This window comes from Phasianus colchicus, chromosome 14 (assembly GCF_987193195.1).
Source record: "Phasianus colchicus chromosome 14, bPhaCol1.hap1.1, whole genome shotgun sequence".
In the NCBI taxonomy this organism is placed as follows: domain Eukaryota; kingdom Metazoa; phylum Chordata; class Aves; order Galliformes; family Phasianidae; genus Phasianus; species Phasianus colchicus.
The window spans coordinates 18,806,559-18,818,894 of NC_143449.1; the positions used below are offsets into that span (position 1 = coordinate 18,806,559).

General features: G+C 45.3%; 1 protein-coding gene across 1 annotated transcript; it reads left to right on the forward strand.

Moving 5' to 3' along the window:
* Positions 1 to 2,028: 2,028 nt before the first annotated feature.
* Positions 2,029 to 10,397, forward strand: ITM2A (integral membrane protein 2A). The gene is made up of 6 exons (XM_031594024.2): positions 2,029 to 2,186; positions 4,917 to 5,048; positions 5,278 to 5,466; positions 6,032 to 6,142; positions 7,245 to 7,395; positions 9,834 to 10,397. Exons 1-6 carry the CDS (start codon positions 2,103 to 2,105, stop codon positions 9,920 to 9,922), a joined length of 756 nt encoding a protein of 251 aa, XP_031449884.1. The 5' UTR covers positions 2,029 to 2,102; the 3' UTR covers positions 9,923 to 10,397.
* Positions 10,398 to 12,336: the final 1,939 nt, after the last annotated feature.

Sequence of the window (12,336 nt, forward strand, 5' to 3'; positions counted from 1 at the left end):
GTGAAGGCGGTCCTGCAGTCGCTGGGTGCCCTGGGCGTGCTGCTTGCACTGCACATTTTATGGAAGACTGGAATTTCTGGTGGAGTTCTGCACGGTGAGGCAACTGCTGTGTGGGCAGCTGGGTCCTCAGCACAGCCTGAGCACAGCTGCTGGGGGACAGGCTGGTGGTGATGCTGGGTTGGGGTCACCTCTCCATCTCCTTCAGGCTCGCTTTTGTGCTCCTCGCAGTTTGTCACCAAGGAGAAAATGGACTCGTGATTTTCTCTTGAATGCAGATGGGTTACTTTGCATGTAACTAATATTCTCGTTACGGTCCTTGGCAATGAGGCAATCAGTAGAAGTGAGTAATGCTTGCTGGTTGTGCCACAGATATTAATCTAATATTGCTGCAACTACGCCGTAAAGAAAAGCACTGCACGCAGCGTGGGAAACAGTGGAGCAAACACAGTCAGTGCTGTCCAGAATCACCCTCAGTCAAAGGCCCAAATTCACCACAACCCACGGGGAACACTTTTCTCCTGCAAAGGTTTGTGTTGGCAGCTGTCAGCACGACAGTTTCACAGCCTGAAATGCTGTTCCTGATCAACAGCCTTACAAGCATGAGTGAGGTGCACATGGAGGGACTGGAGGAAGAAAGAACAGCTTTGAGAAGTAATGAAGTCGGTGATTATCAGAGTTAGAGAGAGAAGGAAAATGGGCTGAGGAGATGAGGAAGATTTATAAAGAGGGATGAAAAGGACTGGAGTTCAAAAATAGGACTTTAGGCATCTGCATAACCATAAGTGGTCAAAATTAAGGAAGGTCTCCTTTTGCAAACGTTGCCACGCCTGTACTTTCTCTTTCATTTTTAAGTCTTCCATGAACACTTGTTGTTTACTTTTTGTTGCCCTTCTTTCAGTAATTATGCTACTCTGAATTTCATGAAATGAATTTCAATTGAAAGATGTCGTGTATATTTAAAACCATTATCAATGACTCGTATTAATTACTGTTTCTCTGTGTGTGCTCATGCGGATCCAGGCTGGATCTCAACAGTGCAATGCTCCCTATGTATTTTTCATAAGGGGCAATCACCATCCATGTGAACGTGTGTGATGTGCAGGAAGAGCTGCAAGACCACATTGACTGAACATGCACTTCAGCGTTTGGCTGTGTACACGGATTCGGGTCTGACAGAATCCTTGAACATGTGCTCAGCATTCAGCTGTGAGCGAGCACTGAAACGTAAGGCGCGTGCTTCCATCTTGCCAGACTGCAGCCCTCTTGCTCACAGCTTTGTTTGAACTGGAGCAATGTACGTGGCTGGAGATTGCACGCAGTGCCTCCTGTTTCAAAGTCTGAGAATACAAACTGTGACGAACCAAATACCACATTGCTCCCAAAAGGTAAGGAACCACTCTCCTGGCATGCACGAGGAGGAGGCAGAATAAATGCAGATGCATTTCATAATGTTTGCATGCTTAAAAAAAAAACCACATAGCAATAATCCAAAAACTCCTACGTGTTGAAGATTAGTTCCAGTGCTACGGCAGGGTTGCTCAGAAAGGTGGTTCAAGTGACATCACCCACTGACCCCATGCTTCAGCAAGAGATGCTACCCGATGTCACAACTCATGGGCTGCCTGGGCTGCCTGCAGCGTCACCGCCACTGAAATGAGAGGCGTCCATGTTTAATGTCACCTTATGAACTGTCACCTTCAGGAACGGCTTAAAAAAGCCTCTGCCGGGCTCAGCACAGGGGATCGCAAGAGGAGGGGGATCACAAGAGCAGCCGATCGCAGCACCCCAGCGCTTGGAGGACCTGTGTTGGCACACGTGGCAGATTCAGCCCCCTTCACGGGCTCATGGCGCCCGCACGACGCTGCTGCGCTTCGCAACACCGCGAGCACGCGGCTCGCTTCCCCTCCCCCCCCCCGCCTCCCGCCCCGCACGGGCAGGACGCCGCCCGCCGTAACGCCCGCATTGTGACGGCGCCCGCCCGGCAGGGGGCGCTGTAACCCCGGCGGTGGGCGGAGCCCCGCTGTGGGCGTGGCTCAGTGACTGGCCCCGCCCCCTTCGGCCGGAGGCTGCGAAGCGGAGCGGCGTTGATCGGCGTCGGCGCCATGGTGAAAATCGCCTTCAGCTCCCCCTTCGCCCAGAAGGGCGAACCCAAGAAAGAGGCGAGCGAGGCTCTGGTGGCCGACAAGGTGCTTCGGGGAGCCGGGGAGCGGCGGGGACCGGGGGGCGAGGGGAAGGAGGCGGTGAGGGGGGAGGCGGAGGCCGGAGCGCCGCCATCTTCTCGCGGCGGAGGGCCGGGGGGGGGCCGGGCTGCGCGGATCCGCCGCACCGCGGGCACGGAGCGGCACGGGGCGGCACGGGCGGGATGTGGCGGCTGCGAGCCGCACGGGGGGCTCGGCTGTGCGGGCGGAGCCCGGCCGGCTGTTAGGAGCGCGGGGTAACGGCGAGGTGGAGAGGACGGAGTGCGCGAGAACGTCCGTCGGTCCTGCGGGGCGAAGCCGGCCCCGCTACCCGGCAGCTCGGGCTCTGTTCGAACGGCGCTCGGCCTGGCGCTGCCGCACGCCCGCTCCTGCCCTCGCGGAGCCGCCCTGCCCGGCTCGGAAGCCGTTTGCGCCGCTGTGTCGGACCTGGGCTGCGCTCGGTGTCAGCCTGTGCTGCGCTTTGCCTTTTTGTCTTGAGCTCCGCGCTGCGGTCGCTGAGCTCGCGGCGCTGCTCTGAGCTGCCGGGGCGCCGCTGCTTTTGTCGTGGTGGGACGTTTGTGCGGAGCAAATAGATTTCGCCTCTAAAAAGCCACCAGGATACCTGCACGGAGCTCGCGGAGTGCTGGCCCTGCAGAGCTGGTCCCGTGGAGGTGGCTGTCAGCCTCGTGGTTTGACCTTGCTGCAGATGTGAACGCGAGTGATTGCTTTCCTCTGTTGCTCCCGGCTTTCTTTGCCTGCTACTGCGCGGCTTCGAATTGCGTTTTTATGCTCCTGTTGTTTTAGAGCAGAGGCCGCGTAACCCACTGGAGCAAACTCTTGGTATTGTGTTCCCTTATCAGCTCTGTCAGCCTTCTGAGAGTCAGGCTTCCTACGTTGTGTCTTAACGTGATAAATAGCTTGGCTTTGTTTGAGACAAATGTAGTGCGAGTGTAGCTACTGACATACTGACATTATGCAAGTGCTGGGCTGTCTGTAGTGCCAAAACCTGCTGCAAACTGCTGTGTTCAGCTAATGAAAGGCTTGATGAGTAATTGAGGGGCTGAAAGGTGTGGGAGAAGATGGCAGAACAGGAGGAGAACAGAAAAGCAGGTGATCCTAAAGCAGTGCTAGCTCTGAAAGATGCATTCTGCATAATGGTGTATACGGGTGGCATCGTTCTGACTTGAAACCAAGCTGTTGGGTTTTTTCTCTTCCATGTTTTTGGCAAGTGTTTAACCAGCTGATTGGAGCAGCTTAATCTTGCTGAACTAATGATTTTCTGCTTGGAGGATGGGAGAGTGGAATGTAGGAATGCTGATTTTCACTAAACAGATTGGTGTTTGTTTCCCTGGTTGTGTAGTTGGTGTGTTTGGTTTCTGTGCTGACATATCTTGCTGGGCACAGGAGTGTGTGCAGCTTTGGTAGTGGTATTGTGGCTTGTTCTGATCACAGATCACTGAAATGTGCTGTGCAGGAATGCAAACAAGGGGGCTGGGATTAAGAAGGGCTGTGGAGGCTGCTGTGCTAAATGTAGGCACTGAATGGAGAAATAGCAGGAAGAAAAGACTTCTTGCACCCCACGTGAAATCCTTTTTCTGCATGTAGAAGTGAAAGAGCAAGTCCTGATAACGTGGGAGTTAAATCCTATAGTCATGAATCATCGCAGGGACGTTCCTGACCAAACATTATCAGTGTTTGTGGGTGTTTTAAGGACCTAAGGACAGGGTGTTTTCCAGGTGAGTGCCTTCTTTGGTTGTTTAGTATTTGAGGGTGCTTTTCTTCTTCTCCAAAGGGCTCAGTGTGGGTTTCTTGCTTGTAAGCCTGGAAGGGCCTAGAGAATAGCATGTAAAAATGAATGTTCTGATATCAGCACGAGGTATCACAATGGGATCACTGTGTTATGTAATGGTGATCAGCCTTTCCCTTGGCTGCAGTCCTGCTCTGTCAGAGCACACCAGGAAAAAACAAGGCGCTGAACTAGAGAGCTGTAGGCTGCTGGATTAAAAAGAAACAAACAGCTTCCGTGGTTCTGTGGAAGGAGGATTATTTTGGGGCTGCAAGGTAGGATGTGCTGCAGGAGTTTATTTTTGTTGGACATAATTTGAAGCTGTGCTAGAGCTAATGAGTAGTTCTCCTTCACGGTGAACCTGTGCTTATTATGAGTAAGTTCTGAAACCTGAGTGTCAGCCTCATGTTGGATGTCTCTTTCCCAACTAATAGGAAAAAAGAATAGCACCTCAATTTTTTTTTTTCCTGTTAGTCCAGCACTGTAAGGAAAAGCAACACTATCTCCTTTCATCTGATAGGGACAGAGGAGTATAGAAAGTAGGCTTTGGGAACAGGGCTGAAAACACAGTGTACCTGGAAGTGACCTTGCTCTACAAATCTTGCTTTCCTTGTACTGTTCAGCAGCTGCAGCACTGTATCTTCTGTTACAGCTAGTTAAATTTCCTGTAACTCAAATTGCCTCTTTCAAATAGCTTCAGTGTCTGAACACAGATTAGTCTAGGAAGCTTACTCTGAGACAATATCTTCTCTTCAGCGCTGTTTGAAAACTGATCTCAATATGATATAACAGCATTTCATGCAGGTGTTTTCTTACTGTATTATGCTTGACTTCTGTTTCTTCTGTATGTATGCTGAGAATAGTTGTTGGTCAAAGTAAAGTACTTGATTTCTGCTTGCTTTTAAATTGCGAGTGGCTACACAGTCTCAATTCTCATCATTCATTGTTTGAAGGATCCTGAAGTTGCCACGCAGGGAGGTGAGAACTCGTCTGGAAGATGCCTGTTGACTCTGCTGGGTTTAGCATTCATCTTGGCAGGAGTTGTTGTTGGTGGAGCCTGCATCTACAAGTACTTCATGCCGAAGGTAATGTGAAAGTTTGTTCTCTTTAAGCATCAATAAACAAAAAGCTGTAACTATAAATGGTTACCTCTGTAATATAAATCTTTTGTCTCAAGACTGCTGTATCCTTTAACAATTCTAGGTCTTGCAGATTTGCGTTTCATTGTAACACGAGTGTTGGAAATGCAATTTTAAAGCACCATTCACTGTAAAACAAACTAACAGAGAAACCTACCCTTGCTCTTCCTTTCAGCACAAGGTGTACCGTGGTGAAATGTGTTACTTTGAGAATGAGAATCGGGATCGTGCGGTCGAACCTTATTTCCTTCCTATTGCTGAAGAAGCTGACATCCGGGAGGATGACAACATTGCCATCATTGATGTGCCCGTTCCAAAGTTCTCCGACAGTGATCCGGCTGCGATTGTTCATGACTTTGATAGGGTGAGTGCATGTGAGGCAGCAAGAAATAGCTAATCCGTGCTCCCTGGGAAGCTGGAGCAAATGGAAGTTGTAGCTCCAGGGTTTTAGTTGCTGAGATGCTGAAGCTTACTGTTAGTGCAAACACTTCTTTGGGTTTGGGCTTCAGTGTGGGAAATCGGGCCCTTGGAATACTGTGGGTCTGTTGCCTTTTAACTCTCCAGTAGTGGACTGATTTCTTTGTTACAATTATATTAGAAAAATTCAGACCCAGACTGAGTCTGCTGTATCGTTTCTCAAGTAATATATCTCAGTGATGTGCAGTTTTGACTGTTGTTGCCCATGGTGTGTATGGAAGTGACACTTGCAGTTCAAGAATCCTATGTGAGCAAAGCATTACTGTAACAGCTTTGTTTGGAAAAGCAGTCACTGCCAAGTTCTTGTACTAGACATTTGTGTCAAAGCGTTCAGCTTGCTGTGCATGGTCTTCAGCAGTTTGGAATTCCTTTTTTAGACCCTGTAGATTTGTGTTCTAATAATCAAAAGCCACGCTAAATGAACTGAAAACTTGTTTTTTTTCCTAAAATAGCTTTTGACAGCATATCTTGACCTGCAACTGGGTAAATGCTACGTGATTCCACTGAACACATCCATAGTTATGCCACCAAGAAATCTGATGGATCTCTTTGCAAAACTGGCGGTACGTGGAGGCTTTTAGCTGTCCTGACATGATCACTCCTGCTAAGAATGCTGGATGTTAGCTCTGGAGCTAAAATCTCTTGCTAGAACAGTCCTCTTGCTATCAAAGTGCATAATCCTCCTGGCTCAGTCACTGTGCTGAAGTTGAGGCCAGCTGTCAGTGTATATTATGTTGAGCAGATTCATGCATAATGCTCTTACTAATACATAGCTTTATGAAAACTGAAAGCAACTCGTAACTAAGGTCAAATTTAGCTATTATAAAGGAATTTCGTGTGGTTCCAAGTGTCGGTGAAAGCCTAAACCTGAAAGTGACTGCTGGAAAGCTCACTTGCTCTGCAAGAGTTGTCATGAAAAGAGCAATTGTTCTTCTGTTTCACTATCACTATGGTTATGAGCTCACTGCAAGCATTTTGACTTTTCAGTGACTGAAAGTGGTGTTCTTCCAGGAGGATTTAACTTACAGGTCAAGCTGATAGAGCTTGCTGTTATTTGCAGATTGAATGCAATACTGAACGATCTTGTGCCCAGTGATCTAGCTTAGTTCAATTCATTTTTCATCCTTTTTTCACCTTAATAAAGACAAAATTTAAGTGTGTTCCCTTGCCTCTGCATTTAGAAGTTGATTGTGAGCAGCAGGAAGCTATTTTAATAGAGCTATAACCTTTTGGTGAGGACTTAGCTTTTATAGGTCATGCTGCTTCTTTCTGTATTGGGTAATATTGCCTCAAATAAGAGAACCTTCTTAATACTTCATTTTTCTTGTTTCCATACTTCTGTGACCTTTCTGTCGCACACAGATAAACTTGAACAGATCATATTAGTGTTTGCTTTGTATGAGGTGAGAAATGTGCAAAACACTTGAAAGCAGTGTTAAAGTTAACTGTACTGTATTTGAATGTAACTGCAGCTGTTTGACACAGCTTTTGTTGGTTTTTAACACTGCTGGTATGCAGCTCTTCAAGACTAGCGTATCTTTAATATAAAAAAGAAAGCAAGCTGGAATCTAGGACTTCAAGTCCTTCCCAAGCTAAGGATAAAATGTAGTGATGTTTGTCCTCTTCAGGTGTTACAGTATATCTCAGAGCACTTTGTCTTTTCAGACTGGTTCCTACTTGCCTCAGACCTACCTGGTGCGTGAAGAAATGGTGGTTACAGAGGAGATAGAGAATGTATCTGATCTGGGGATCTTCATTTACCAGCTCTGTGTTGGAAAAGAGACCTTCAAACTTCAGCGCAGAGACCAAATAATGGGTAAGTTTCCTTCAGTAAAAAGTAAAACTAAAACTGTTATCAGAGTAGGGAAAGAGTAAATACCTCGAAATTTAGTATTTTTCTACCTGTAAATCTGTTGGTGTTACTCATGCCTTCTGAGCTGAGACTACTGATAAAACTGCTGTGTGTTTTTTCCTACTTTCAAGCATTACTGTAAGCTTTACTCAAAGTAATAGAAGATTGCAGTTACGAAGTTGAAACTTATGGCTGAAACAGATTTAAATGCAACTTGTTCAGTTCTTCTGATTGGAGCCATGGGTTGGTTTGGCCCCAGAATTCACATGGTCCATCAGATGATGTGATTAGCTGTAGCTGTAACTTGCTCTTCCACTCTCCTTTCTAAATCTGAGTCACCGGAGCACAGAATGACAGCATTATCATTTTGTTAATTTGCTCTGAAAAAATTGAACATCTGGATCTGGACATCCCAGGCTTCCTCTCTGAAAGGGGAAGACGACTTCTTAGGAATTTACGAGCTCTATTTCTACTTTCCCATGTCTCCTTGTGCCACCCCTTACCCTCCTGTGGAAAGGACTGATTTTGGCATGGCAGTGCTTTGACACATTGGAAGGAGGTCTGAAGTATAGAACTATGACTCTGTGTTCACTTGAGGCGTTTTGAGGTCTGCTGCTCTCACCAAATGCAGAGCAAACTGATCCTTTGTCCGTAACTGCTTTTCAGAATGCAAATGATGGGTTTGTCAGAACTCTCTGCTCTAGTTTTCCTGCCAAACTGTTGGGCAAGATTTTCCTCTCCCCAGTTGCAGCTTGTAGTGTTAGGAACCACATCTGCTGTTTGCGAGATCTTAAAACGTCCTTTTTACAACAAGATGGAAGGCTCTGTATGTGGAAACATAAAACAGTGGTACTGTGTAGCAAAAGCAGATGAAACAATACATGTTGCCTTTAAGGGAGGGAGAGGCATGTGTATTTTAGCTGTTATAAACATGCTTTTGTGAATAAGTCTAAACTGGCTGTTGCTCTGGCTGTAGTCTGCTGACAGTACAATGAAGAGCAGTTACAGTATTTTCTTAAAATCTCCTTCCTATGTTTCAGTTCATGCTGCTGACAGCTTCACTGCACAGTAAAAACTTCTGTAGAGTACTTCCACAAAAGGATTTTAGCAAATAAGTGATGCTTCTTGGGACAGTTTCTTTCCTGTAATTGACTTTGTTTGCCCTTGATGGGAAGAGAAAAATCTAGACAGATGAATAATGGTCATGAGGAGAAAACACTTCTTGCCTTCTAGGTGTTTGCACACCTTCTGGCAAGTACAAAACTGTCCCACTTAATTAGACCACAGAGGATGAACTCCTGTAACCTCTGTGAGGAAGTCTGTTCGTTTAGCTGATGCTGTGTTTGCCCTCAGATTATTGTAGAGCTTGATTGGTTTGCTAGGTTGGACTGTCCATAGGTTCTGAGGCAGTTTCTAGAGCTGTGGTTGAAGGCATGGGAGACTGGACAGATCATCCTGCTGTTTTGTGTGTGTGTCTGGTTAGATAGCCATTGGAAGCTTCCTAATGCTTGTACAAGCTGGGATGGAGATGAATTGAAGGATGAGCTCACAGTCCATTCATTAAGGGTTCATAAAATAAAACAGCACCCTGCTGTGTTTAGTTTTAGAGAAAATACTCATAGAATTACAGCTCTGAATGATTCTGTGCTTATTAAACAAGCTGTAAAGCTTTTTTCTTGTATACTGGAATGCTTTAATTAATCAGCTTGGCTTTGGTTGCGAGACTACCATGTTCTTATCTCCTATTAAAGATCCACAGCTGATAAAAGTAAACTGTTATTGGTTCTGCTGACATGTCCCAGAAAGGAGAAAATCTTTAATAACGTTAGGAAAAGACCCCTCATAAGATCATCATCAGCTGTGTGGGAAATCCCCATCTCTCTTCTTGTGTGAATGCTGTGCTATGGAATTACACTTTCTGTTGATGTGCAGTGGGAGTGGAGAAATGCTGATAACTATTTTATTTTTTTTAACTTTTTCCTTTTTCCTGTACCTTTTCAGATTTGTTTTCCAGCTCTCTCCCTGTAGTTCCATCCTGCTTTGCCTTTCTTTCCTTTGTGATTAGGAAGGACTAAGAGAAATGATAAAGAATCAATTTAATGTTCTCTTCTGTCACTGGAATGTTTGCTGGATACTAGGGAAAAATTGGCAGTATCTTTGTTTGCTTTATTCCCTGTTTGTGTGGCCCTCTGAGTTGTCACTGTTCTGAAGATGGAAGGTTTTGTGATGGAGTGTCCAGCTCAAATGGCAATTCATGAATTCATGGCTGTGGAATCAATAAGCACAGAATGGTTGTCACTCACTGCTGTTCAGAATTATTTAAGAAGAGAAGTGTGTAAATACTTGCTGCAGAGTTGCTGATCTCTTGCTGTACTGAGCCTCTCATTTTCTCTCCTCCCCAGGTCTGCAGAAACGTTCAGTGGAGAACTGCCATTCAATCAGACACTTTGAAAACTCTTTCGTTGTTGAAACAAAGATCTGTCAGCAGTGAGAGGTGCTGGGTGGGCGGTGACCAGTTCACACCTTCATTGAGAAGTCTGAGCTTTAGGTGTCGACTTCTTAAATTAAAATGTGCAGTGATAATCAAAAGCCTTATGCATTTTCTGTGTATTGCTTGTATTTCAAAAAGACAGTCACCATTTCAGCTTTCTTTGATCCTTGGTATATCTATTTTTAGTTGTCTCATGTAGAACTTAAGTTTGAGTAAGTTTTTTTTTTAGAAGGGTGATATCAGTTTATCCACTGAATGCGTGTGATCTGCAGTAACCTGGGAATGGCAGAAAAAAACCCATATATATACAACAATGTTAACCAGGAACCAGTTCTGTTCACCTTAACTTTCACAGAATGATTGCTGTATTAATAATCTGTGGTTTGCACATCTTGTGTAGTTCTGTAGAATAGTTCTGCACTCAGTCTTCTGGCTAAAAACCTGATGTGTATCATTAAAGGTTTCTTTTAACATCCATGTGTGAAGCATGTAAAATCCAACCTCAGTGATCACAAACCTCTAACACTACCCTCTTTCTTTTTGTGCAATTACTGTATTGAATTCGTATGTATATTTGGAACCCTCCCTGAGCTTACATTTAATTCTTCTACCCTTTATTTTTGTTTTGGTATTTAGTTGTTTAGATTCAGATGGCTTTGCTCTTAAAGCTCGTCAGTATTTTGGTTATGAATTGGTTTATCTTACAACTTCCTATTTCAAGAATCTGTTCTGGTAATAGCTCACTTGTGAATGTGACTGTAGTTGTAAACTTAAACTACTCTGGCTTATACAGACTTTTTAGATCAACTTTTTATGAGCAAGTAGCATTACTACTGCAGTCAGCGCGTTGTTCTTTCTTTGAAAGCTGTCTATGAAGGTAGTGAAGCTAGCATCCTGCAGTTGATGAGAGTTTTATTAAGGGACTTTATATTGGCATAAATTCTGCGACCCTATAATAAATGTTTCTCTAAAAACTTGGTGTTTGTGTGACTTCCTGGTGCTCAGAAGCAGAGTGCAGTACAGCAGTGTGTGGCTCCAGGGCAGCATCTGCTGTTCTCCCTTCTTCCCCCATCCCCTTCTGCCTGTGATGCTCGCTTTCCTCATATTGTTAATGGTGGAAATATGTTATGCTGCAAGGCCAGCTTGAGCAACAGGGGGAGGAAAAGATGCATCACTTCAAACTTGATCCCCCGAGGGACAGTTGAATGCTGTAAACTGAATTCATTGAGCAGACTTCCTGGCGTGAGAATACGGCAAAGAAAACAGCTGAATTATAGCATGTATTTTTGGGTATTGTTGAGGCTGGTGAGTGAGATAACAGCTCCTGGGCAGCAGGGAGTCCTGCTGTCTCCTCTTGGAAACTAACGCAGCTCTTTGCCTTAGGTGTATAGCAGTGCAGGCCTTAGGTGCATAGCAATGCAGATGATGTGTCCCTAAACTGGGGTTTAGTAAATGTAGAAGGTAGTAACGAAGTTGAGAGCATAAAACTGAAATAAAACTCGTAATTGGTAACGAAGCCTGCGTTGTAGTGTGGAGGTAGCTGCCCGGACAAGTTGCTTGCTGTGGGTTTGGACAAGTTACTATTGCAACAATTTCCTGATTGTCTGAGAGGATATCAAGGGTGGGGTGGTTGTCTGGTTTGTTTTGGTAGCCTTGAGTGGAGAGGTCTGGAAATGAGTTCGTTGCAGAGAATAGGGAGCATCTGATTGCAGCACGAAGCTCTGACTTTATTGAGAACAGAAAAGGTGATTTTTTTTTTTTTTTTTCCCTTCCAGCTTGGAGTGACAGATAGCTCTCACTGCACAAGACTAAAGCCTCCCAGCTATCCTGAGACATGTAATAGAAACACTAGAAATGCTTCCAGATAGGCTGAAACAGTTTCTCTTACCTTTGCCTGGTAAAGATTTTAAAAGAATGAAGTCAGTTCCTTAAAAACCTATTAGATGTTCTAGGCAATAAGCCAACGTATTCAAAGGAACATATTGTTCTCCTTACCTACTTTGTGTGCCTCAGTGAGAAGGTAGCTGCAGTTTCAGGCCAGTGTGTGCTGTGCGTGGCCCCAACCACTCGTACTCTGCAAGCAGGCATTGGGATCAAAGGGCCACAGTTTCAAGGTTGTTTCTATGAGAATAACCAGTATTCCCAGGATTTGATTCTGTACCCGAGCAGCTCCTGCCTTCATCTGCTCCGCAGGAAGCTGGGCTGAGTTGGAAAGATGGTTTGCACCAGCAGATGGCACAGTCAGCAAACCCTTGTGCTTCTGAGCTGCTTGGGCATGAAGTACGGGCAGCTGATAAAACCTTGGTGCATCAGCACCAGCTGTGCACTGAGTTAACCCACACTGCTGCTCTTTCTTTTTAGCCTAAAATGCAGATTTTCAGTGAGCTGCCATAACTAAGCCTAAAAACGGGTTG